The sequence below is a fragment of the Penicillium cataractarum genome (assembly GCF_028827025.1).
Source record: "Penicillium cataractarum strain IBT 29864 chromosome Unknown utg000002l, whole genome shotgun sequence".
Taxonomy (NCBI): Eukaryota; Fungi; Ascomycota; class Eurotiomycetes; order Eurotiales; family Aspergillaceae; genus Penicillium; species Penicillium cataractarum.
The window spans coordinates 5923975-5948467 of record NW_026622738.1 but is presented as its reverse complement, the minus strand read 5'-3'; the positions used below and the strand labels follow the sequence as shown (position 1 = coordinate 5948467).

Here is a 24493-nt window from a genome sequence, read left to right as displayed (position 1 = left end):
TCCACATATGTTTTTTGTTTCTCTACTATCTGTTGTAGATTTTCTCTAAATGAGAAGCGGTATGTACAGCAGAACTTCACCACTATAACACTGTTCGGTTCCTCGTTCCTCTCTTTTCGCCCTTCTCTACTCCGCCGTTAATTGTTGAGCCTTGGCCCGAGCCATGGCCTTGTTTGCTGCCATAGATGTCTTCCATGGTCGAATGCCCGAGTTGAAAACATCATCAATCTGCTCCAGAGTCAGACTAGCAGTCTCTGGCACCGAAAACCAGACTAACACTCCAATAACCACAGTCACGGCCGCGTAGAAATATCCCACATTGGGACCCATATTACCATGGTCCGCATCAAGCATATACGGGGTCCAAAACGTAGCGCCGAAAGAGAAGATGCCGTACAGGACTGTCGTGTGCGCCTGTCCATATGTCCGAAGCCTGACACTGTGCATCTCCACAGAGGCAAGACCCGCACTCGGCGCAATAGTTCCACCAAAAACAAAAGACCACAAGCATAACAACACGACGACGACAATCTTCGAGACACCATCTGCGCCGAGCGCGGTGCTGACCGAGGAAAGAATCAACATGCAAATAGCCATTGCGCTATACCCAGAGAGAATAGCAAATCGACGTCCTCCATATTCCACAATGAAGGGACCAAGGCCTGAGCCACCGAGAATGCAGAGTCCAATGATGACGTTGATGAGATAGGGATCGCTAATACCAACGCCCTTGAGAAACGTCGTCGCGTAGGGCTGGACAAATTGAATACCAGTAATCGAAAGCCCGATCATGATCAACGCCGAGGTCCACGTCCGCCGGAAATGGGGTTTCGTGTAAATCTCGTACCAAGAGGAAGCAGCAGCGTTAACACGGTCAGATTTGATATGCGCTTTGACATCTTCAATTTGAGCAGTGATCTCCAGGGAATCGACGGGAATGCGGTATAAGATACTGAATGCTCTGCGGGCTTCTTCTTCTCTGTTCTCGTCGTCGTTCAAGATCCAGCGCGGAGACTCGGGGAACATCAGGATACCCACGCCGAGGATAATTCCAAGTGGAATCTGCGCTAGGATAGGCGTCTTCCACTGCCAATTATTGTCTGGCTCGAGACGTGCAGATCCAGCACATACAGCCGCCGAGGCAAGATTACCCAGCGCCAAGCCGACGTTGTATAGCCCCAGCGCGAGACCGCGCTTGCTAGCAACGATGCACTCGGAGCCATAGGCCAAGGAAGCAGAAATAAGCTGCCCAATCCCAATAGCACTAATACACTTGCACACCATATAGTGCAAGAAAGTCTTCGCCGAACCATTGCCTGTACCCAGCATTCCAGCTGCTCCGATAATAGCAAGTCCGCATCCGATTTGGATCGCGCCCCGGCGGCCGGTATATCTACCCGTCAGTGCGGACAGGCCTCCTCCAATTCCGATGAACATGTAATTCAGACTGATGAGGGATTGTTGGAGTGGTGTTATTGAGCAGTGTTCGACTATTTGGCCCGTTGTGGGATCTAAGAGCTCGTGGCATGTCCCGAATGCTTTTCGGTAGGATGGCATTATCAAGATGGTGCCTGTGTAACCGTTGTCGAAGTTTGCTATCCAGGCTGCGAAAGAGACCCATAGGGAGAGGCGGAGCATAGCTGCTGTCGAATTCGATTTTGTTTCTGCTGTTGGGCAGACATCGTTTAGGATTGGGGAGTTGATGACGAGATTCTTCTCTGATCCGTCGTCAGTGGATCGCATTTTGAAGATGATTTTCGATGGCTGTTGTATAATTGCGGAATAGATTTGCTGCTTCTTTTCCTCATCCCCAAATAAATACTCCTAGTAGTATATATGCCCCTCTCCGAGTTTAAGCGTTGGTCTACATACCAGCTACGCGCCACACATATCGAGTTCACCATCAAGAATGCTAGCCCTTTCAAGCAGCCCAATCGGATTAGAGTTTCAATACATATGACTGATAACCTTGCGTTAAGTTTCTAAAAATTTCCTGTTTGCCCCGCTTCTTTATTCTTGACATCGGACAAATTCTTGCTTGGTTGGGGTCAGCAGAGAGGAGTAGGGGTTGAGCAACGATATAGGGCTGTCAGGACGCAGACGTGCAAGGTTTAGACTTTTCGAGGTTGGATTTGTAGGTAATGAAGTATGTCTATCCATTGCTATTTCTTAAGAGCCCCTCGGAATATAAACCTCAGTTTGTCCTTGGAGGTCAGCGGACATACCCCTAGATGGTTTGCCAATGGGCCGATATCCATGGTCTTCGAAATTTGTTTGTCGACAAAAGAGGGTTCTCCGACGATAAAGTTGTGTAATTATTGAGACTGTGTTGTAATAGTCCCAGGCCTGGCTGTATATGGTGCTCTCTTACATAGCAGTTGGGGTACCGATAATGTTTGGTTTCACGAGCCTAAACGCAGTCTGGCCAGCGACTTTGTCCTAGCAGTATTGCAGCTACCTATCTTGGTAGATAGGGGAATTACGTCCCTCGGGCGATATGCTCATCCAATTCATTTCTTTCCAGTCCCACGCTCTGTGCCGCTTTCAAACTTAGTGTCATTTTGCCTGTCCCCAATGATATCTCTTGACTAGGTTCCGGGGTTACGCCGGGTGTGCAAGACCTCTTTCCCCGTGGGACGGGTCCTATCCATATCTTTGGTTCCGCATAAGTAGGTCCCGCGTCCCGCTTGATGTGGGCCAAGTATATCAAGCTTCGAATGTCCGGGTGCGAGGGTCAATCACAAACTAATTAATACACTACATTATTGAACCGTCCTCAATACGACCAAATGGACAGCGCATTGGAACGACTTTTGGATGAGCAGCGAATCAAGTCGTTGCTCACCCGAGAGAGATACTACAGAGATACGGCTCAATGGCAAAATCTGCGCGATTCGTACCATCCAGACGCATCAAGAACGGCTATTAAGATTACCTGGTTTGTATATCAATCCAAAAAAAAGTCTGGAGATTTTCTCTAATTGTTGTGGAAATAGGTACGAAGGTGATGTGGATGGGTTCGTCTCTGGGTCCGAAAAGATGGCCCAACGTGGAGCAAGCTCATCGCACACGATCTGTCCCGTTGAGGTCCATTTCAATGACAATAATGACAAAGCCCTTGCGGAGTCCACTGGAAGTATCAATTCTCGGTTCCGCATTGATGAGAATGAATATGACTGCGCCTCGTATGCTCGATTCATTTCGCGACTGGAGAAGATCAATGGGGAGTGGAAAATGTTAACATTGGAGGCCATCTACGACAAAGATACAATTACACCCGTGCTTCCCATGGTTTCTACTCCTGCCAAGTTTGATATGGAAGGTCATCGGGATAGCTATCGATGTATTGGCTGGCTCCTGGCTGGTAAGGGGTTCCAAGTGAATCGGGATCTACCCGGGACAGACCGTCCAGAATCTGTTACAAGCTTCATGGACGAGTCCTTCGTTTGGCTCAAGGATAATTAGATTAACGAATCAATATATACCATGCATGCATATGCAAACGCCTTGAAAGTACAGTAAATCTGCAAATGTATACTTCGTGCATAGTCACGTGCATGGATACCAATCGGACTCCACTGGTGCCCGCACTTCTTCCACGGAGCAACCCACAATGGAGCTCTCGACTCTGCTGATCATCACTGCGCTTTTCATCGGTAAGCATCCCCGCGAGTATCCCACTTGAATCAGCGACATGATTTCCCCTCCTACAACGCAACACTAACCGAAGACCCGGCTGACGTGTCACCAGCTTTCCGCATCTACCAGTCCCGCACCGCCGCCTCAACGCCCATCATGTCTCACGGCAAGGTGTCCAACATTGACAAGTAAGTATCACACCCTAGAAGCCAATCCCACAACCTCCGGGGCCACCATTCGCTAACATAGCTATGCACAAACAGCGAGGTGATCTTCAAGGCCCTCACTTCCTCCGGCCCCGTCCTCGTCGACTTCTACGCAACCTGGTGCGGCCCCTGCAAGGCCGTTGCCCCCAAGGTCGGCGAATTCAGTGAGAAGTACGAGAACGTCCGGTTCCTCCAGGTCGATGTGGATAAGATGAGGGGGGTGGCTCAGCAGTTCCAGATTACTGCCATGCCTACCTTTGTGATGATGAAGGACGGCCAGGAAGTGCAGCGGGTCCGGGGTGCGGACCTCAAGTCCATCGATGACTGGCTGCAGAAACAGTAGACTCGTTGTTTGTGTGTTAAATATCACGGAATCGAGGGAATACGAGCGGTATGCGCGTTTTGAATGTAAGAGGGTCAATACGAATCCATGATTGCACTCAAGTCGTCACTAGATGGATAGAACTTGCAAAAACCATGATGGACGAAACAAGAGACATCAATCATAGGCTTTTTATCAGAAATTGGGCTCGGTACTAGTCTTTTGCTGATTGGTTTATCCAACTAGAATGGTCTGCAAAGCCAACTATTTGTATAAGCCAACCGAACTAGGGGTTTGCGGGCTGGTGATTTATGGGAAAGGACCATTCGGTTTAAGAAGAACAGATTATGTATTAAGCGGAGAAGTTATCATCTCAATGATTTCAAGTCATGAGAGTAAATCAGATCTCACAAAGATTGAGAAAAGAAGAAATGTCGGTTTATATCACAGGACGCCTCGAACTTCGAAACCCCAGAACCATACCCCCAACAGCGACAACGGTGTGAGTAACACGTTTACAGAATGGAGCCGAGGGCAATGCAAGGCAGAGCAGCGCCAATGAGGTCGTTGCTCTAGAAAGGGTGTTAGAACTGAATCATTCACTGCGTTGTACAGAAAACTTACGGCATCGGAAGGAGAGTTGGCACAGCAGGCAATGTTCTGCTTGCACTTCTGGTTGAGGAGGTCCTGGACGGACACACCGATGGCGATAGGGACTGTAGGATGATTAGCATATGCAACTGCAATATTGTGAAGAGAAGAGACATACCCGCAGCATCGAGCTTGGAGCACTGGTCGAAGATACCAGCACCCTCGGCGCCGGAGCCAGAGCCGATCAGGTTGGAGAGGAGGCCACTACCAAGGCTGGAGTTGACATCGGTGGTGTCACCAGCGTAGGTAGCCTTGTTGCAGCAAGAGAGCTGAGCCTGGTCACCGCACTTGGACTGGGCCTCCTGGACGGTCATACCGCTGGGAACGTGCCAGCGGATGCCATCGAGGTGCTCGTGTTGAGAGCGCAGGCCGTTGGCGCTGGTGGACTGGTCGGCGGGCAGAGCGACAGCCAGGGTGGCGAGGCCAAGGAAAACGGTGCTGATGGAGAACTGCATTTTGAATAGATGGAGTGATTAAAGATTAATCTTTAATAAAAGATGTGGTTTTTGGAGGGTTGGAAGATGAGGTAGATAGAGAAGAGGAGGGTGATGGGTGATGAAGAAGCATGAAGACGGATTGAAACTCTGCCTTTTATCTTCAAAGATCAGATTGTTTGGGATCCAATTCATCCTCAATTCTCCTTGATGCTATCCATCAACAAATCCTCATTTTTGGTGTGTCGGAATGCCCTACGCAAGGGTGTGTCGCTAAGCTCCCCTCACGCTGATCGCTCGTCGACATTCTATTGGCAGACGAGTCAGTATGGAATTTCGCGCAGCAATCAGAACGCCCCTTTTCTCCTTAAGGTGCACGAGCCCTGCATTCCAACGTGCTTGTGGTATCCAAAAAGGCTACCCTGCAATCCTAGTTTATTCTCTTGCTAGGATCTCAAATCACTGGAAGGGTCTTGCGTAGAGAGTTAAGCCTGCATAGAGATTCCGAGCCTGAATCATGCTTCCTCTGCGATGATTTACTCTGAGGATGCAAGATACTTGCAATCGCAGATATCCACGATTCGGTTCATTCCGTCTGAGTGAACTCCGTAAGCTAGCGACGACAATGACCAAAGGAATCCCTAGTCTTCCCGCCATAATAGCTCCTTCAACTATGAAAATATTGTACCCAAATAGCCATAAATGTTTCAATTCTAGTAAAAACACAATAAACAGGATCACTGGATCTGGAACTGGCTTACAACTAATCCATCTACTCACAGCATCGATATGTATATCTCCTCCACTAAACCCCCTACTCGAATTTCTCTAATGAACTACTGCTTAGCAGCTAGGTCCCCACCCTACGGATTCAGCAGACCCTAGTCATCGCAAAACCCGTCTCCTCCACTCGGATATCCTTCAATCGGATTTCTCCCTGTCGATCTGAACCCGATCTCAAGATACGAGGGTCAACTCACAAATATCTTCAGTAACACTGGGCGACAGGCACGATCTGCACAGGGCCAGCCCTGGGCGAAACCATCTAGTTCACTATGTAGGAACGGATCGCCCAAGTCCCTAAATTGGAAGCATATTCGGAGCTGACTATAGGCCTTGCTATGTCTCCACAGTACCTAGCGTGGGTAAAGGCGTAGAATCTGATTTCATGGATTCAGGGTCTGGCAAAGGGTTCGGATAATGTATGCTGAAAACATGTGAGGACTGGACGGGGAAAGGAAGGTTGTGGGTGGAGGGGATTGAGCCGGGCGGGTGCCCCTTGTTTGGAAAGTGCGCTTGTTTTTGGAATAATTGCTCGCCACGCCCGATGAAGGTTCGTGATGACCCAAAATGTACTCTCTCAAAAGTTGTACTTGGCTGTGTTTGGATGTAATGCAGGAATAGAATCGATCTAAGACTAAGCTTATTATCTAAGTCTAACCTAAGGCTGTCGAAATATTGTTAGTAATCGGGAAATAATTGCTCGAACAGGGGCTTGGTGCTGCGGCTGGTTTAATCAACTAGCACCGCGATGTTGGCTTTCTACAACATGTTCTACAGCGTGTAGGCGACTAGACAATTAAATTTTCTAATTTGCAAGCTGTAATTCAAAGACCAGTAGCTTTTATGGTATCCAATTAATCAATAAAGCTGCTGTAGGATACTAAAATTCTATCCCCTGGTGTTGTTAAAGGTATGTTGACTGGATATATATTTCGGGAGATCATGCACAAAGTTGTCGACACGACCAAGATAACCTAGTACCTATTTACCAGGTAACCAACAGAGTAACTTCTTCACCGGATATAGATCTTAAAATTAAGCTTATGCATGAGTTACACTGACAAAAAAAATCAAAAAAAACCCTGCAACGAATTCACCGCTATTCTTGTCCCCGAAATGTGTTGAAGCCCGAGTCCGAGTTCGATTTCCAGTTGCTCCGCACCGGCTGTCAATTCCCCCGACCCTAACCAGATTAGTGCTAAACAAGCTAGACGCGGCTGTCACAGCCACGAGCCGACACTCAATTGCATAGACGCGAGTTTGGGGGCCATGCAGGCGGCGCAGAATCTTCCCAAAGCGTACATCAGCCTTACCCAGCTGTGCACTCTAAGTGGGGCTCACTGCCGAATCTTAAGTTTCGATCATTCGGATTGGCTTCGGGGATGGATGAATTTCGATGGTGATAGGAGCTATTATTTGGCCGACACGGCTATGACGAGGGCTGTGTTGAGAGCAGTGGGAGATATAAAGAGTTCAATGTCTTCAGGATCATTTTTTATTCTTCATCACCGATATCTATTTCACTACTATCCTACAATTACCTCTTCGGGCAATCTACATCTACATCTACATCTACATACTTGACACCCGCTCTATACTTCGACTACCTATACACAGCACCACCCTCACCTCCACCAACCCACAAAAACAATGACTCCAACAATCGCCTTCTTCGGCGCAACAGGCGGCTGCGCAAACGCCTGTCTAGCCTACACCCTGCGCAGCGGCTACAACGCCATCGCACTCGCCCGCACCCCCGAAAAACTCACAACCCAACTCCTCACCCAACCAGGCATAACCCAAGAAACCCTGGACACACACCTACGCATCGTCCAAGGCGACGCGCGGGACATCGAAACAGTGATGAAAACGCTCATCGTCACCTCAACCCCGCAATCCACAACCCTCGTCTCCCTGATCGTCTCGGGCATTGGCGGCACCGGCGAACTAGTCCTGACCAAGCCGTCCCCCTGCGACCAGATCCCGATGCGCATGCCGACAATTCCGCACATCGGCATTCCAAACCCGCACATCACGGAGGAAAGCACGACGGCGTTACTGGGCGCGCTGCGACGCATTGCCGATGAGCGGTTCGGGTCTTTCGCGGAGTACGCGGCCGTTGCGCCGCGGGTGACTATTATTTCGGGGGCGGGCATTAAGAAGGGGATTAAAGATGTGCCGCTGCTTTTTAAGCCGTTGTATGCGGCGTTGGATGTGCCGCATAAGGATAAGATGAAGATGGAGAGGTTGTTGGGGGCGGAAGTTGAGAGGAGGGAGAGTTTGTTGTGTGGGGGGTTGGTTATTGTGAGGCCTAGTTTTCTTGGTGGGGATCATAAGATTGCTGAACCTGGGGCGGATTCAGGGTATAGGAAGTTGAGGGTTGGGACGGAGGCGAAGCCCGAGGTTGGGTATACTGTTGGACGGGCTTTGATTGGGGAGTGGATTTATCGCGAGGTTGTTAAGGGGGGTGGGGATAAGTGGGTGGGCGAAGGGGTGATCCTTACTGAGTAGAGATTCAGTTGAAGGACTTTTTGTTTTCGTGAAGGGATTATGGGTTGGATATCTCCTTTGGTCTTGTCAAGGAGTTCAGGTGTTTTTGTTCTACAGAGAGGGGGATATGATGAAGGATTTACGTTTGTATGAATCAATTCAATTCATTTCATGTTCAGTGATGCTCTATATTCGATGCAAGCAAATGCTAGACAGAAGCGATAAAGCAAGGCTATAAATCCAAATCTAAAGTAGCCACAGCAATGGATCTTCTGGTCCAGCAGAGACAACAGGTGAAGGAAGTGCTGGACCAGCAAGGGAAACCGTACGGTAGCAAGGCAGACAAGAGCAGCTATTAAAAAGAAATATCCATAAGAAACAGGGGCCGAGAAAAAGATGGTCTCTCCCTAAACCAAATTAAATCCTAAACAAACGCCATAGCTCAGTATATAAACGTAGCCGACCAAGGTGGTAAGTAGAGTAGGTCAGCAAGTAGGCTGTACAATCGGGTAGAAGACATGGATCTCGTGTATATTGAGAAACATCTTCATGATGTTCGTGACGGTCGTGAGCTGACAAAGTAGTATGTTAATATGTCGGCATCAATTAGGCGCTGTTGAACGGATCGGGGCGTTCGTGCTGCGGACTCTCGGGCCCGACCTCTTTGCGGTCGACCTGCATACTCGCACGTTCTTTCCGTTCCAGTTGCGTGCTCTTGCGTCCTTCATGGTCGACTTGCATGCTCTTACGCTCTTCGCGCTCGAGTTGCATACTCTTGCGTTCCTCCTTGACTTTGCGCTTCTCCATCTTCTTCATGGCTTCCTCGGTCAACTCTTGACGGAACAGGCGCTCCACGACATCCTTCTTGCGTGTACGACGATCACCAATCATAATCAAAACACCACCGGTGATGTTGCATGTGATAGAGAAGCACAGGATGACCGTAGTCAGGGCGAAGGGTCGCTGTCCCGGGGTTTCCATACTCCAGGTGCAAGCACCCAGCGCCATCTGGAGCAGCGAGTGGCAGTCGAGGAGAACGACAATGGCGATGAGAATGCGCAGAGGGAAAGCGTGGTGAGTGACCGTCTCATGCGGCTTGTAGAAAGTATGTGACTTGGCAAACTTGGCCTGATGGTGCATCAGACGCTCCTGCTGGCGGGCATCTAGTACAGAGTACTCATGCTCCTCTTCCTTGGGGGTATCGGCAAAGTCAACCTCCGCATCCTTTTCATGCTGGGCGGGAAGATCGTTCTTGTCTCTGAGATCAGGAAGCTTCCGCTTCTCACGGATCTTCCAAGTCAACATTGTATAACGCGCAATGAAAATCATGTGATAAGTGTCAACAGCTCGGAAGGGGGCCAGTCCATCACCCATGATGGCGAAAAGCGCCACAAGGACGTTGTCAATGACATTGATGACATATAACTGTTTCCCGCCGACATTGATCCAACCTAGGAAACAAAATTAGTATTCCACTTTGAAGTCTCAAGAAACCTGGGGGCATCATACCAATCAAGAAGAGTACCCAAGCAAGACCAAACAGGGTAATGAGAGTTGCGTAAAGGGTGACAAGGAATCCCAGTGCTGAAAGCAGCGTTAGTCTCGTAAATTCATTTTTCCAAACTCCCGAGTAGGGAACTTACGCCTTCGTACATATTGACCGAATCCCCTCATCGATCGCTTGAATTTGGACCGACGAGAGTGTAGCATATGCCGGACGTGATCATTCAATTCGGCAAAGTCCTCCTTGGTCCATCCCTCTAGCTCATGGCCCTCGGGCAGAACGGCATACCGCGGACCCTGAAGCACGGACGGCATGCTTGAGAAGGGACGCAAGTGTTCCAATGCCGGCCGCTCCTTGTTTTGTCTTTCCTCCAAGGATTCTGCCTCGTCCGTGGACGTTCCCTGCTCCTCATCAGAGGGAGGTGCTCTCGACAATTGATATGTGGGCATGCGATTGATGAAACCGCCCAGATTGGGAATGAACAGTGAGTTTTGCACATTGGTGAGGGTCGACAGAGCCGAGACCTCCGGGTCTGATGAACACAGTCACGCTGTTAGCTGCGATTGCGATATTCGCCACCCCCGTCTTCCCGTCCACCTAGTAAACTTACCGATCACGTCCAGCACGTCAACCACGTGAGATCCATATTCGGTGATGGGCTGCTCTTTATTCGTCTCGAGGGCTGGCTGCGCTCCGCTTACTGTCGATGCGCGATTGCGGGAGAATCGGTTCAAAGCGGCTTGACTGGTTCGGCGCAGCAGGCTTGCCGGGCGAGCGAGTGCCGGTGGTGGCGGTTGGAGGTGGTCCTCCGCCGTTCGCTGTGCAGAGAGTTCCTCCTCTGGAGATAGTGGCATTGGGCTTTGGTGAGATGATTCTTCAGTCAAGCATCCCATGGGTGTTGCCACTCGTGCGAGAACGTGCTGTGGGGGAGAAGACCATCGTCCTGGTCGCGGCTCAGAGTTGCTGCGTCGCCGACCAGACTGCCATGATTCATCCTCCTCCTGCACGGGCGATCTGACGGAAACCTGGCGGGTCAAGGAAGGACCGGGTTGGTTGTCTGAAAGCACCTGTTGTGGCTGCTGGGTGTTGACCGTATCCAATGACGAGAGAGAAGGTAGGCGCGACAGACGAATACTAGGCCGGCGCGTACGGTTTGAAGGGGCTCTTGGGCGTAGCGTTGGCCGCGAGGACGATGCTTCGGCGGACTGTGGCTGCTCCGGAACACCAGCCGGGGCTGTTGAGCCTTCCACGGGCTCGATGGGATCCATGGAGGGATGGTCGCAATGGCGAGATCCGAGGGAGGCTGGGGAAGGTGGGGATTGGAATTAGAACAAGGGTCGAAGTAGCAAACCCGTTATGAACAGTTCTAGGTAAGAGGTTGATAATGAGCCCTCTCCCCCCTTAGGCCATTGAGGAAAAATCGAGTGAGGTAACCCCGAGATTGAAAAAGAGAAAGTTCCTGGAGTTTTGAGTTTCGGGCTGGTCGTTTCGTAAATCTTAGGAATCTGACAGTAAGGTAATCACGCAGATGAGTCAGCTAGTACAATCTTGTTTTGCGCCGGCGATCCCCAAGAGGTGGAGATGACCGAAGCCCAGGAGGATCTCCATCTTATCAGTCCATCATCCCTGTGGTGCAGCTGGCTGGTAGATAAGTCCTATGTACTTCTATGCACCTCCTACGTATGTTCCATAAGACTATGGTCGACTACTACACCGCAATGGAAATCCTGTGGCAAGGACAGTGGCAAATCCGAGCCTAGGATTATGGAATCCAATAATCGGGGAAGATAACGCCGCTAGTGGCCTAGAAGCAATTCCAGTGGAGTTGGAGGAGCGTGCAACCAGACCATGACGCCCCCTGGCCCACTCATTCCGAGTGGAGGAGCTCGGATTCTGCCGTATAGATGAAGTTGATGAACAGTGTAAGATTTCCACTCTTACAGTCAGATAGATTATCTAAATGATAAATACAATGTCATTTTCATAGTTGGTATTCTAATCATTTTATCTCACCCCCGAACCTTCACCAGACGGCAGCATGTTGTTACGAACATCCTAAACTTGACTATACCCGACTTGCTACACGTAAGATATCAAAAATTATTGGATTACGGTACAGCTTCCTCCATCATGTATCTAATGTCTATTTCTATTAAAGATTTGAATTATACTCTGTTGTATTCCATAAATAAAAAAAACATTCCGAAGAAGGCGCCTCTATTTGCCCGTCAAAAGACAACCGCTCTCTATAATGGAAACCTCCACATTGTTTGTCAACCTTGCACCCCGAGAGGAAATAAATCCAGGACACACGTCTGGAGGACCTCTTTCATCTTCTTTCATCCTCAAAGCTTCATTCTCAACGTTCTATCCTCAACACCAATTCCCATTGATCTCCACACGGACTTGCGGCTGCTAGACAGGTATGTGCATACCCATACTCAAACACCCAAATGCAGACCAAGACTGACTTATTCCTTTGATATCTCTATAGCTTAAAGAAAAAAAAAGAAAATTCTTCGAAGAGTGAGTTACAAGCTTTTCTCCTTGAAACGGATTTCATATAAGCTCGTCGCTGGCTTTGGTCCCTGTCCGCATACCTCTCACTTGGAAGAAACTGGAAACGCTAACTCAATGAATCCAGTGACAACCCCTACTCCAGCGATCTCCTCTCTTGGGAGCAATAAGCGGCCCAGATCTATCGAACCTGCTTCTTCCGATGAGCCAAAGCTCAAGAAACAAAAGGCCGACTCTACCTCCAACCTCCCGGCCCCGGCAACTCCCGGTCTGGCCAAATGTCCATTCACGGACGCCTTCTTCGCCGACATGGCAGTGGTCATTCGGGATACGTTCCCCATCGGCAACTTTGCAGAGAAATACCACTGCAGCAACAAGGATGTGCTCGACGCTCTGAGTGCAGTGGTCTTGAAGCCCCTCTGCATACCATCAAATGGGCTCCCAGTCTCCGACCACGCCCAGATTCTCATCGCAGACTGGCGAGAAGATCTCGCAAGAGTCGCCAACGAGATCATCACGATCTCGGGCAACTCTCCAGAGCCACACCCAGCTTCTTCCTCACTGAACCCCGAATCTCCAGAATCTGCACCACTCTCTGATACCAACTCATCGTCAATCTTCACCTCTCCGGCAAAGCAGTCAACCTCACCCCCTAGCAGTCTAGGTATCTGCAATTCTTCTTCGGAGCCCGCTGGGAAGGGACTCTCAGATTCCAAACCCTCTTTTCCACTGGTCACTATCGAGCAGTCACGCCGCTCCCCAACCGAGCCCATTGCCAGAAGCAGCCCGACGTCTCCGAAGAAGAACAACAAGAAGAAGGGAAAGTACCTGGAAACCCCGACAAGAAAGCGGGTAGAAGTTCGTCGGGACCACACCGGGGTACTTATCCCCGTTGCAAACTGGATTGAGGGATATCATATCCCCAAGCCTGCGGGGTCTGTGGAAAAAGGCCAAGGCCAGGTTGATGCTATGACGGATGAGGAGTTTGAGAAGCGGATGCAGGAAGGGTGGTTTAGGGAGTTTTTGAAGGAAGAGGAGAGAGACCAGGTTGCTTGCGCGAAACCTGGGTTAAAGCGTGGGCGATGGAAGAAGTGATGCCGGATGTGCGAAGGAAATGAGTCTCTGTTAGGTCATTTGTCGAGTGGATGTGAGTGGGTTTTGAATTGTTTCTGAGTGTATGAAATTTGCAACTGGTGTGGTCTGCTGTGGGTGGTTTGGAGCCATGGGCTGGGAGTGGTGTTATTCTGTCGCTGCTGGATGGAAAGTGTCATAATGTTGGAGCTCTGTCGACCTTGATAACGAGAGGGATGTGGACGGATGACTGCGGGTACTCAACTCATCGTCATCATTTCGGAGTTGAGCATTCTTCCTGAAGTCAAAGGGAGCCATGAGGCGCTTCTTGTTCGTGTTCCGGGAACCCTAGCATCCTTCTAACTCGGTATCCAAGATCTTCAGTTGGGTCACTAGTCTTCCCGTGCTGGGGTTCAACATGCTCTCACCAACTCTAGCCTATCTTGCTGTGATACGGTAATATTAGGTGTAGCGGTAGGTAGGCGGACCCTGGCCTCCAGTGAAAGCTGCTATGAGCAGTCTGAAGGGTATCGTACTAGGAGTTCTGGAATATGGCACTTGGTAGAATATACACTCTCGTAAATCTACGGAACCTATCAAGGCCATATCAAGAGGCTTTTTGCACACATTTTGTACCTAGGATAGAGATATATAGCGCATTGAATATACAGATATTCAAAGAAATTTAAAGATGCAACCCAACAGTTAGATCCTCGAGACTGGGTTCCTTTTCATTATTTTCTCATTCATCAGTCAGGACTGCCACATTAATATATACATCTCGTGGCGTAAGCTCTGGCGATCTTCCAGAGATTCCGAGCTCCAGAGTCTGGAACGTGGAGAATTGAAAGTGGGAAAAGTGGAGCCGGCTGAGGTGGAAGATCAAAACCCGCGTTACTCTGGGCAACTCGGCGCGTGCAGATAAAGTGCCTTGGGAATATGCACGTCTATTTAGAAAGCTTATATGGAGGCATAGTGAGAAAATAATGTAGTACTAAAACTAGTAGATGTATGTTTTATATAAAATTTCAGCAATGTGTGGTGTTAACTGGGCAATTCAATCGAAGCTTATGGTAGCCGATCGAACTGGGTCCTGGTCTCCAGAATGACATCAAAAGTGGAAGCCTCATTCGACGGGAGGTTCCGTGGTTGTTGAACTGAGAGAGGGGTGACTCACCGCCAAACTGGGTGTCAAGCGAAGCCGAGCTCCTAGGGCCTGCTGGGGCCTACTGGGGGCCTAGCTCCCCAAGTCCACAGCCTAGACATCGCCTAAGAATACTGCCCAACTTCACCCGCAGGCACTCGCAGGCTCCCACGCAGGTCCCGAATCTCCCAAACTCCCCCAAACACGGCTTAGTGGCTCACCGCCTCCTCCTCCTTTCCTTTCCCCCATCTTCTCCTCCCTCACCTTCCTTCCTTCAAGAGTCAACTACTGCTTCCTGATTTCCTCTCTTCCCATCTCTTCCTTTTCTTTCAATCGGTATCTAGGGCACCAAGCTACCCTGCTCCTTCCCCCTCAATCCCTCCCCCTCGGCAATATCCTCCCACCGCCTAAGTCCCCTCAAAAGGCACCATCAACAAACACTCCCCTCTGTTTGTTTGACACATCATCGTTCGAGCTTCAAGCTATCCCACCCCGTCGAACCTTCCCCCCACCCGTGTCTCAACTCGCCTTCAAGATGTCTGCCGTTGAAGCTGTCACCAACACCATGGCTGCGACCACCATTAACGACACCCCCAGCGCCAACGGTACTCCCGCGGCCTCGCAGCCTACCGACGCTGCTGCCGCCAGTGCTGACGAGGGTCGTCGCCTGTACATCGGCAACCTTGCCTACGCAACCACCGAGGAGGAGCTCAAGGACTTCTTCAAGGGCTACACCATGTGAGTGATGACTCGACCCTGCACCCACTTGGAGCTGGTTGCAAGCTATCTCGTGAGAGGAGAGCACCAGCACAGGTCCGAATCAACCCCTCATTTGGGGGGGAGGGGGTCTTGCAATCCATCAACATCAAAACTAACGCAATTCTCTAGCGAGAGCACCTCGATCCCGGTGAACCCCCGCACCAACCGCCCCGTTGGCTACGCTTTCGTGGATCTCGCAACTGCTGCCGAGGCCACTGCGGCCATTGAGAGCCTCTCTGGCAAGGAGATTCTCGCGCGCAAGGTTTCGGTCCAGCTGGCCCGTAAGCCAGAGCCTGCGGAGGCTAAGGAGGGTGCTGCCAGTGGCGGTGAGGGCGCCAGCGGCAATGAGGGTCGCAAGCGCACCGGTGGCCGGGGTCGTGGCCGTGGTCGCGCTCGTGGCCGTGGTGGCCGTGCCGCTCGTGGACGTGTATGTAAACCCCAATTCCTCATTCCATCCTTCAGACGCCTAAGTCTGTCATCCGGGACATCATCACTGACTGGATGGCCCTTCCTGCAGGCCCAGGATGGACAGGAGCCCACCGAGGCCAATGCCGCCGAGGCCGCTCCCCTGACTGAGACCACCAACGACAACGAGCCCGCAGCTACCGAGGGTGCCAAGCAGGGCAAGCCCCGTGCTCCTCGTCCCCAGAAGCAGCGTGGTCCCCCCGAGGATGGTATTCCCTCCAAGACCAAGGTCATGGTCGCCAACCTTCCCTACGACCTGACCGAGGATAAGGTACGTTCATGATTTGAAGCCATGGCTGAGGCCTAGAGAAGCCCGCACTCGGGCCTTCTGAGCCATTGTACTAACCGCATCGTTTCTACTATAAAGCTCAAGGAGATCTTCGCCGACTACTCCCCCGTCTCCGCCAAGGTCGCTCTTCGTCCCATTCCCCGCTTCATGATCAAGAAGCTCCAGGCCCGCAACGAGCGCCGCAAGACCCGCGGTTTCGGATTCGTCAACCTCGCCTCGGAGGAACTCCAGGCCAAGGCCGTCAGCGAGATGAACGGCAAGGATATTGACGGTCGCACCATTGCTGTCAAGGTCGCCATCGACAGCCCCGGCAAGGAGGACGACGTCAACGCCGCCGCTGATCAGTACGAGGAGGCCAACGCTCCCGCTCAGGAGAACGCCGCCCCTGCTGCTGATGCTCCCACTGAGGCCGCTTAAACTTATTGCCAATTTCTATTCGACCACAGATCCCTTGCTAATGAACTTGGAGTTATTGAAAAGGAACCTTGATAGGGCCCGTCGTATGAAATATGAGATATAACCATAAATGATCTGCCGGTCAACTGGAAATATCTTAGCTACTCGACAGGTGGTCATCGAGGCCGATCTGTGGGCACGAAGGGTGTCATGACTTTTTTCCTTTATTTTTCTTATCATCGGATGTCATGGAACATACGTCCATGCTGGAGTTATACATCCTTGCTGATGTCTCCATCCCTAACGACCTTTGTCTTCTGTACTGTATCTTAGCACCCATTTAACTAAATGATGATGATCTGCTGAGGGGTCTATTTGTAGGAGATGTATGGAGCGTAGCGATCATAGAGATGTAGACTCGAAAGAGGCCCAGAGCGTAACAAATGTGGAGGAAATGAATGGAGACAGGGTTCACGCTTCGTAGCGGCATGACCCTGATGACGCTAAAGTTGGGGCGACCCTTGCCGATCAGCGGACAAAACATACAGTCCCTCCCACGCTCAACTCTCTCCATTTCTCCATTCTCCCCGTCAATTCACTTCCTTTTTGAAACCGACTACACTTAACCGAATACCTCTACCAGACACCGGTGGAGTCATTGAGATTGCGTGCCAAAAAGGGGTTAACCCACCAAATCAGACAGAACCCCCTCCTCGAATCCAGGTGCGGCGCCGACTCCGTCCACTCTGTCACAGCCACACACACATAACCCTCCAACCCGCGGCGAGCGCTCGAGACGTGGTTCTTTTCAATTCTTCCTCGCTTTCTTGTATAAACACTGCCCGCCATGTCATCTCGCATGTGGGAGGTCGACCCGGAGACGAAGACAAAGGTACGCTTCTCCAACATTGGTGGTTTGGCCAAGCCAGGATGGCACATGCGCCTGAACGGGTCTCTGAACTAACACCTCATCTTCCATTATTCTAGCTCCTCCAGATCTCCAAGACCAATGGAAATGATAGGTGCTGTGACTGCGGTGCGCCCTCACCTCAATGGGTATGTAGATATTCTTATCTCCTGAATCTACACCTACTGGAGCGCTACTCCAATGGACCCCTCACCGACAACACTCGAGGAACTAGCTAGCTAACCCCGGTTGCGTCTCTCTTACATAGGCCTCGCCCAAATTCGGAACCTTCATTTGCTTAAACTGCGCCGGCACACATCGCGGTCTCGGTGTACACATCTCCTTCGTGCGCTCAATCACCATGGATGCCTTCAAGCACGCCGAGATCCAGCGCATGGAGCTAGGCGGCAACGAGCCCTGGAAATCCTTCTACGACGCCCACGCCGTGACCATCTCCGAGGGCCGCACATTCGAAGACTCCACAATCAAAGAGCGCTACGAGGGCGACGCCGGCGAGGAATGGAAGGAGAGACTATCCTGCAAGGTCGAGGGCCGCGAGTACGTGCCCGGCCAGGAGAAGAAGAATAACGCGCCCGCCTCGCGGTCCAGTACGCCCATGAGTCTGAGCGGCGGTGCTGGTGCTGGTGTGACTGGCGGTGCGCGGACGGGATCGCCTGCGGCGTCGTCGATTCGCTCGCATGATAGCCAGCGCGGTGGGGCGCCGACGAAGAAGGAACAGAATGAGGCGTATTTTGCGAAATTGGGGAATGAGAATGCGACGAGGTCGGATGCGCTGCCGCCTTCGCAGGGTGGGAAGTTTACTGGGTTTGGTGGTGGGTTGCCCCCGTCTGCGGCTGCGGAACGACGGTCTTCGCCGTTTGGCGGGTTTGGCGGTTGGGGTGGTGGCGGCGGTGGTGGTGCTGGTGGTGGTCAGGCTTTGGATGACCTCCAGAAAGATCCATTGGGTACTTTGACTAAGGGTCTGGGGTGGTTTGCGTCGACGGTGGGTAAGAGTGCGAAGCAAGTGAATGAATCATACCTACAACCCACGGCCAAACAGGTAAGCAAGTCCAGTTATTCGTCATCTCGGCTTGATTCCAAGCCCAGGTTATTCCATGGACAAATAAGCTAACAAATCCAACAGCTGGCCGAATCAGACTTCGCAGCCCAAGCCCGCGTCCAAGCCGCAAACTGGGGCCAAAACCTGCAAACCGGCGTCCGCGGCGCCGCAGACCAATTCAACCGTTTCGTTGAGGGCCCCGAGGACGGCCGCTCTGGCGCAGCACGGTCACGCGTCGAACCCGAGCACCGAGACTTCTGGGACGACTTCTCGTCTCTGGGCTCGCAAGAACGAAATGGGCATCAGCGGAGTGGTTCGCGGTCTGACGTTATCGGGACTGCAGCTATGCGTAAGAGTCCTGCGGCGTCGTCGTTGGCGAATTCTACGACTCCGGCTTCTGGTGAGACGACTGTGTCTGCTGGGAAAGATCATGGGGATGGTGGAGGTGCGACGGCGACGACAAAGGGGAAGGATGAGTGGGATGATAATTGGTAGATTCACTTCGTATATATACATTTTGCATTGTTTCTATGAAATGTGTTTTGTTCATGATGGCGCGGTTGGTGCTGGTTTCAAATGTCATGCCATGACTTCCAATGCATACACGAGGTCAGTGGTTTGTTTACTCTCTTCTTGTATAGGAGTGACGTTTAACAAGTTTAGTACAATGTAGAGATTGCCCTAAACCTACTCCAAATGACGAAATATACATAATAGTGCCCGTACAATACAGTGATCAATCCACTTAAAACCCACCCCTCAACTCAGCAAGCACAGCCTTCTGTCTCTGCGCAGACATATTCTCAAACCGATCCACGCTCATAACAAACGTCCCCCGACCAGCCGTCAAACTGCGCAGATGTTTCAAATACCCAACCATCTCCTTCAAGGGCACCTTAGCAGTGATAGTGCGAGGACGAGACGCGGACACCGGTACTTCCGCACCGACGGATGGAGTCTCGAATGGATCGGGCGGTGCGTAGACGCGCTTGGGGTCGATGGGGGGTCGATTATCTTCTGCGGGGGACCCGGAGGCATCAGTTGCTGATGATGGGACTTCCTCGTCGAGGGAGAGGATATGGCCACCCCGTGAAGAGGAGATATCATGCACGACGGAACCGAGGGATGCTTCGTCGACGCTGATGATTACGTTCATGACTGGTTCCATCATGACGGTGCCGGGTCCGGTGAGGAGGTCCCGTAACGCGGCGGATGTAGCTTGACGGGCAGCAGATGAGAGGGCTGAGGTGGTTGTATCGTTGCCGAAGAGGTGCTCTTCGGCGTTGAGGGTGAGTGTGACACGGGTATTGTGCATTGGGAAGGTGAATTGAGGACCGCGGGCGAGCGCTGCCAGCGCACCGTTTTGAAGGGCGGCGCGGAGAGAAGATGGGTCCAGACCTGGTGGGAGGAGGGGGCTTGTTTCTTCGTCGTTTCTGGAAGAGCGGTCGACTTGGAGACCTGGGGCGCGAATGATGATTTGATTACCCTCGATTGTCTCGGCAAGGAGGGTGTCCTCGTCTGCGAGGTCGGAGACGTCTGTTTCGTCGATGGGTTCTACGATTGCGGTGCAGCCTGCCTTGCCGCGGCGGCCGGCGACTTCTTTGTCGAAGATCTTGGTGATGGCGTTTGAGGTGCCGAGACCTGATTCACGATATCCGATTTCGATGCGGCCCATGGAAGCTTTGGCTTTGTGGTCGTTGATCAGGCGGTCGCGGGCAATTTCGAGGTGCAGTTCGCCCATGCCGCTGAGAAGTGTCTGTCCGGATTCTTCGTCGACGCTGACGTGGAGACTGGGATCCTCTCGTAGGAGTAGTCCGAGGGACTCTTGCATACGCTTCTCCTCGCTAAGACTATGTGGCTCGACACTGGTGAAGAATACCGGGGGAGGTACGTCGATTGGGCGGAGCTGAAGGCTGGTCAACGGCTCTGGTGGCGTGGGCTTATTGCCGGCATATGACAGCAGGGTATCGCCAGTGCGGGCATGCTTGAGTCCGACAACAACGCCAATGTGGCCAGCCGGAATAGAGTCGACTTCAACGGCGTCGTTGGCGTACATCTTCAGCAATCGCGGTGCTCGCTCTGAGAGGTGTAGATTGGTGTTGAAAAGGAGACTGTTGCGATCCAGAGAGCCAGAGTATACTCGAACATAGACCAATACACCACGTTTGGGATCATTGACCACCTTGAAGGCAAGTGCACAGCTTTGGAGTTTGGAGATGGCGTCTTTAGGGTCCGCCTGCAACGCAGCCTTCTTCTTTTTCTTGCCTTTCACCGGGGCAGATGCCTTCTCATTCTGCTCCACGATCAGGTCACCCGAGAGTAATCGTCTCAGTCCTCCCTTTACACCACCAATGCTCACTTCCGGGTCGGGAGCTTCGGGTGGACTGGGAAGAAGGTTTACCACGGCATCCATCAACGGCTGAACGCCCATATTGCGGAAGCTGGCACCTGCAAAGACGGGCACAATCCTGCTTGATTGGTCGAGGACACATCGTCGAAGACTGTCGATAATATCCATGGGAGGAACGGCCAGATGGTCTTCGTCACACTCGAAGAATTTCTCCACAATGGCTTCGTCTTGTTCGCTCAGCAACTCAACCAATGCAATACGCGCACGGCGGAGTTCCTGTGCCAAGGAACTCTCTTCGGCATCCAGTTGCTCGAGGTCCATCATCTTGACGCTGCGACCGTCTTCACCCTCCTTCCATCGTAGTCCCTGGAGATTGATGGCATCTGCCACGCCAACGAAAGCGCCGTTGCCGCCTTCAAACCACGGGATTTGGCACACTGCTGGATAAACAGCGAGGCGAGAACTAACTTCTCGGACTGTTCGGCCAAAAGCGGCACCGTCACGGTCCAGCTTGTTCACGTAAATCACCCGTGGGATCTTATACGTGCTCGCTTGATTCCAGACCTGCTCCGTCTGCGCCTCGACACCAGCCACGCCGTCCAGGATACAGACAGCGCCGTCAAGAATGCGCAAGGACCGGAGGACCTCGAATGTAAAGTCAGCATGGCCCGGTGTGTCAATTAAATTGATCGTATGTGACACTGTCGACTTTGGCACCGAAGGATCTCGTTCAAGGGGTTGACTTTCTGCCCCGTCGCCAGGAGGCCAATGGAAAGTGATAGCAGCTGACTGAATAGTGATGCCACGCGCACGTTCGGCGGGTAAGAAATCAGTCACCGTAGAGCCTTCATCCACGTCTCCAATGCGCCGGGTGAAGCCGCTATAGAATAGCATGCGCTCCGTCGTGGTGGTCTTGCCAGCATCAATATGGGCGATGATTCCAATGTTGCGTGTTCGGTCCAAAGTTTCCGTCTGCCATCTGGAAACCGAAGTTGAAAAGCATGGAGCTGTTTGACCTCCGAGTCGACAAATTTGCGAGTAGATGCGGCTCTTCATGGGACTGGCCTGGCTCTTATAGAGCGTTGAACCCATACACCGTAGCCCCGGCTGGGGGAGGCGCAACAATGGAGCCACAACCATTGCGAGTAAGAGCTTCCATCCAATTTAGATCAATTACCAGAGATTTATATGCATGTGAACATGGGGATGGGGGTGTTCTTTCAAGGCCAAAATGTCGGACTTGGAGGTGGTCGTAGTGATCATGGAAAAAGCGAATCGCGGAGCTGGAGGTCTTGGCGCACGCATTCCCCATTTCCACTTGCTGGTCCATACGTAACTCTCCCTCCAACCCTCCTGCTTCAATCTCCGACTACTCTGCTCGTTTCCTTTTCTACACACCCTTGCTTGTCCATTTGATATGCGCCTCTGAGTGCGCTCTTCTTCTCCTACACAAGCTGCCCGAGGTAGGTTTCGCGCTGACTTGGAGCTACCTGGCCGTTACTGTGGGGGTGTTGATCCCCAGCCATTAATACTGACGCCTTCCGTCACTAGCAGCTCCTCCCCCTTGGACTCTCCTCGTGAAGGCGCTCCTTACTTCCAATCCCAACCAAGATGGACTATTCCGCCATCTCCAACGACCCAGAACACTCCACGGGTGCCTCACCTTGGGGCTCTCCGCGCGCTGACCGAACGACATTCCCCACCTCCGGCAACGGTGACATCCCGTCATCCCCGTTACCCGGCCAGGACCACTCATCGGAGGCCGCGGACAGAGACAATGATGCGGTGGCTCAGGCAGCCGATCTATCGGCACAGCTTCAGAGTGCCCAATTAGGCGACCCGGACTACGGCGAGGAGCAGTCTCCGTTTGCTGCGCATCAAGCTCCGACTGGCGACCAGCAACTCCCCGCACGTTTCCAGACTGGAATAAGACAGGCCTCTCGGCCACCGGCGCCTATCTATAAGATCCAAGCTAAGATCACTGGTCTCGAGAGGACCGGAAAGAAGGATCCTATCCTTCGCTTTGACGTTCACGTGAGTCTACTCCTCAACGATGCTGATGAGATGCGCTGCGCTGCGGTGGTGGCTAACCTTACACCAATCTTTAATGACAGACTAATATCCCCAAATTCCGTACTACCCAATATCGCGACGTTCGCCGTACTCACTCCGAGTTTGTTAAGCTTGCCGACCACTTGATCTCGGCCAACCCGGAAGCTTTCGTCCCCGCAGTTCCACCGCCAGTTACCCCCGCCGGGGCTGGAACCGATGAAGATGAAATTCGCGTCAAGGCTTCGATGCAACGCTGGCTTAATACTGTACTGAGCAACGAGGTCCTTATCCAGGATGATGAGGTCATGCTCTTTGTGGAAAGTGATTTCGGCTACAGCCCTGTGCTTCGCATGAAGCAACCTGCTACGGGAGTGCGACGCAAGATGTTGAAGCAGTTTGCGCCGCCTCCTGATGACACCCCGGAACTGCAGGCGGCTCGCCCGACTGTGAAGATGTTCTACTTGGGAGCAATGGACTCGAGCCACAAGGTTGATCGAGTTGTCAAGTCCCGGAGAGGTAAGAGACGAAGACAATCCTGCTCTGTCTACTATATTGGATCAAAAGCTGACAGTACTAGGTGTGGGGTTGGCCGAGTCTGATTTCGGTGTGAAGCTTGGTCAGATGGCCGTGCAAGAAACTCACCCTGGGTTGGGCATGGCTTATCGCAAGCTTGGCAAAGTTATTCAGACCGTGGGTGACTACCATGCGATTCAGGCTACCGCCGAGGCCACGACTCTGGGCGAACCATTGAGCTATCATTCGTCCGATGCATTCATCGTCAAGGAAACCCTAACCAACCGACATATCTTGCTGCGAGAACTTATCCAGGCTCAGCAGAGCGCTCGAAGCAAGGAGGCTGCAGCAGAGCGATTGAAAGTCAGCTCATCGGTCCGTCGGGACAAAGTAGATGAGGCGATCAATTCTCTGGCAGACGCCCAGAACCACGAGGATTACCTGACAAAGCGCACTCAGCGCGTGACGACGAATCTGCTCCAGGAGAAGCGCAAGTGGTTCGACCGAACTACTAACGAGCTGCTTTTTAGCCTGCGCGAGTATACCTTGCGTCAAATTGAAGCCGAGCGACGAACTTTGGCCACCCTGGAAAGTGTCCGACCCGACATCCGTAGCATCGACGCTTCTGGTGGTCTGAGCCGACTGGGTCGCGAAGCCCACCCTACGGTCCGACGGTCGAACATGGCCTCGAGCCAGGGTCCCAAGGGCGATGCCTGGAGTGGTATTCCTCGTCGTTCTGACAATTTGGGCCGCAGCATGAGCGGTAGCTTCACCGCACCTGGCCTCAACGAGGACGAGGGCGACGAGGAAAGCCAGGCAGAGTCCGGTCAGGGCCGCGCGCGTGCCACCAGCCAGGTTGGATCGATTGCCGAAGAAGATGATGATCGACTGGATGCACGCAATGCTGCCAGCCGACTGGCTGCCAGCACATTTTAACTTGA

General features: G+C 52.0%; 11 protein-coding genes across 11 annotated transcripts; 7 read left to right on the top strand and 4 right to left on the bottom strand.

The window, feature by feature from the left end:
* Positions 1-126: 126 nt before the first annotated feature.
* Positions 127-1743, bottom strand: N7496_004178 (uncharacterized protein; the record flags this gene model as incomplete). Its single annotated transcript, XM_056697109.1, has 1 exon — positions 127-1743. One exon carries the CDS (start codon positions 1741-1743, stop codon positions 127-129), a length of 1617 nt encoding a protein of 538 aa, XP_056559321.1.
* Positions 1744-2789: 1046 nt separating this feature from the next.
* On the top strand, positions 2790-3465 carry N7496_004177 (uncharacterized protein; the record flags this gene model as incomplete). Its single annotated transcript, XM_056697108.1, has 2 exons — positions 2790-2938; positions 2997-3465. 2 exons carry the CDS (start codon positions 2790-2792, stop codon positions 3463-3465), a joined length of 618 nt encoding a protein of 205 aa, XP_056559320.1.
* A 148-nt stretch (positions 3466-3613) lies between these two features.
* Positions 3614-4188, top strand: N7496_004176 (thioredoxin family protein; the record flags this gene model as incomplete). Its single annotated transcript, XM_056697107.1, has 3 exons — positions 3614-3656; positions 3752-3827; positions 3903-4188. 3 exons carry the CDS (start codon positions 3614-3616, stop codon positions 4186-4188), a joined length of 405 nt encoding a protein of 134 aa, XP_056559319.1.
* A 494-nt stretch (positions 4189-4682) lies between these two features.
* N7496_004175 (hydrophobin family protein) lies at positions 4683-5273 on the bottom strand (the record flags this gene model as incomplete). Its single annotated transcript, XM_056697106.1, has 3 exons — positions 4683-4739; positions 4792-4883; positions 4937-5273. The coding sequence occupies 3 exons, from the start codon at positions 5271-5273 to the stop codon at positions 4683-4685; spliced, it is 486 nt and encodes a 161-aa protein (XP_056559318.1).
* A 2412-nt stretch (positions 5274-7685) lies between these two features.
* On the top strand, positions 7686-8546 carry N7496_004174 (uncharacterized protein; the record flags this gene model as incomplete). The annotated part of the gene is made up of 1 exon (XM_056697105.1): positions 7686-8546. The coding sequence occupies one exon, from the start codon at positions 7686-7688 to the stop codon at positions 8544-8546; it is 861 nt and encodes a 286-aa protein (XP_056559317.1).
* Positions 8547-9131: 585 nt separating this feature from the next.
* On the bottom strand, positions 9132-11297 carry N7496_004173 (DUF2985 domain-containing protein; the record flags this gene model as incomplete). Its single annotated transcript, XM_056697104.1, has 4 exons — positions 9132-9976; positions 10035-10109; positions 10169-10561; positions 10640-11297. The coding sequence occupies 4 exons, from the start codon at positions 11295-11297 to the stop codon at positions 9132-9134; spliced, it is 1971 nt and encodes a 656-aa protein (XP_056559316.1).
* A 1366-nt stretch (positions 11298-12663) lies between these two features.
* Positions 12664-13641, top strand: N7496_004172 (uncharacterized protein; the record flags this gene model as incomplete). Its single annotated transcript, XM_056697103.1, has 1 exon — positions 12664-13641. One exon carries the CDS (start codon positions 12664-12666, stop codon positions 13639-13641), a length of 978 nt encoding a protein of 325 aa, XP_056559315.1.
* Positions 13642-15296: 1655 nt separating this feature from the next.
* On the top strand, positions 15297-16691 carry N7496_004171 (RNA recognition motif domain-containing protein; the record flags this gene model as incomplete). The annotated part of the gene is made up of 4 exons (XM_056697102.1): positions 15297-15499; positions 15650-15947; positions 16038-16256; positions 16353-16691. 4 exons carry the CDS (start codon positions 15297-15299, stop codon positions 16689-16691), a joined length of 1059 nt encoding a protein of 352 aa, XP_056559314.1.
* Positions 16692-17517: 826 nt separating this feature from the next.
* N7496_004170 (GTPase-activating protein GCS1) lies at positions 17518-19132 on the top strand (the record flags this gene model as incomplete). Its single annotated transcript, XM_056697101.1, has 4 exons — positions 17518-17562; positions 17658-17726; positions 17846-18637; positions 18722-19132. The coding sequence occupies 4 exons, from the start codon at positions 17518-17520 to the stop codon at positions 19130-19132; spliced, it is 1317 nt and encodes a 438-aa protein (XP_056559313.1).
* A 250-nt stretch (positions 19133-19382) lies between these two features.
* On the bottom strand, positions 19383-22127 carry N7496_004169 (mitochondrial elongation factor MEF2; the record flags this gene model as incomplete). The annotated part of the gene is made up of 1 exon (XM_056697100.1): positions 19383-22127. The coding sequence occupies one exon, from the start codon at positions 22125-22127 to the stop codon at positions 19383-19385; it is 2745 nt and encodes a 914-aa protein (XP_056559312.1).
* A 471-nt stretch (positions 22128-22598) lies between these two features.
* N7496_004168 (retromer subunit VPS17) lies at positions 22599-24488 on the top strand (the record flags this gene model as incomplete). Its single annotated transcript, XM_056697099.1, has 3 exons — positions 22599-23021; positions 23102-23555; positions 23617-24488. The coding sequence occupies 3 exons, from the start codon at positions 22599-22601 to the stop codon at positions 24486-24488; spliced, it is 1749 nt and encodes a 582-aa protein (XP_056559311.1).
* Between the last annotated feature and the right edge of the window lie 5 nt (positions 24489-24493).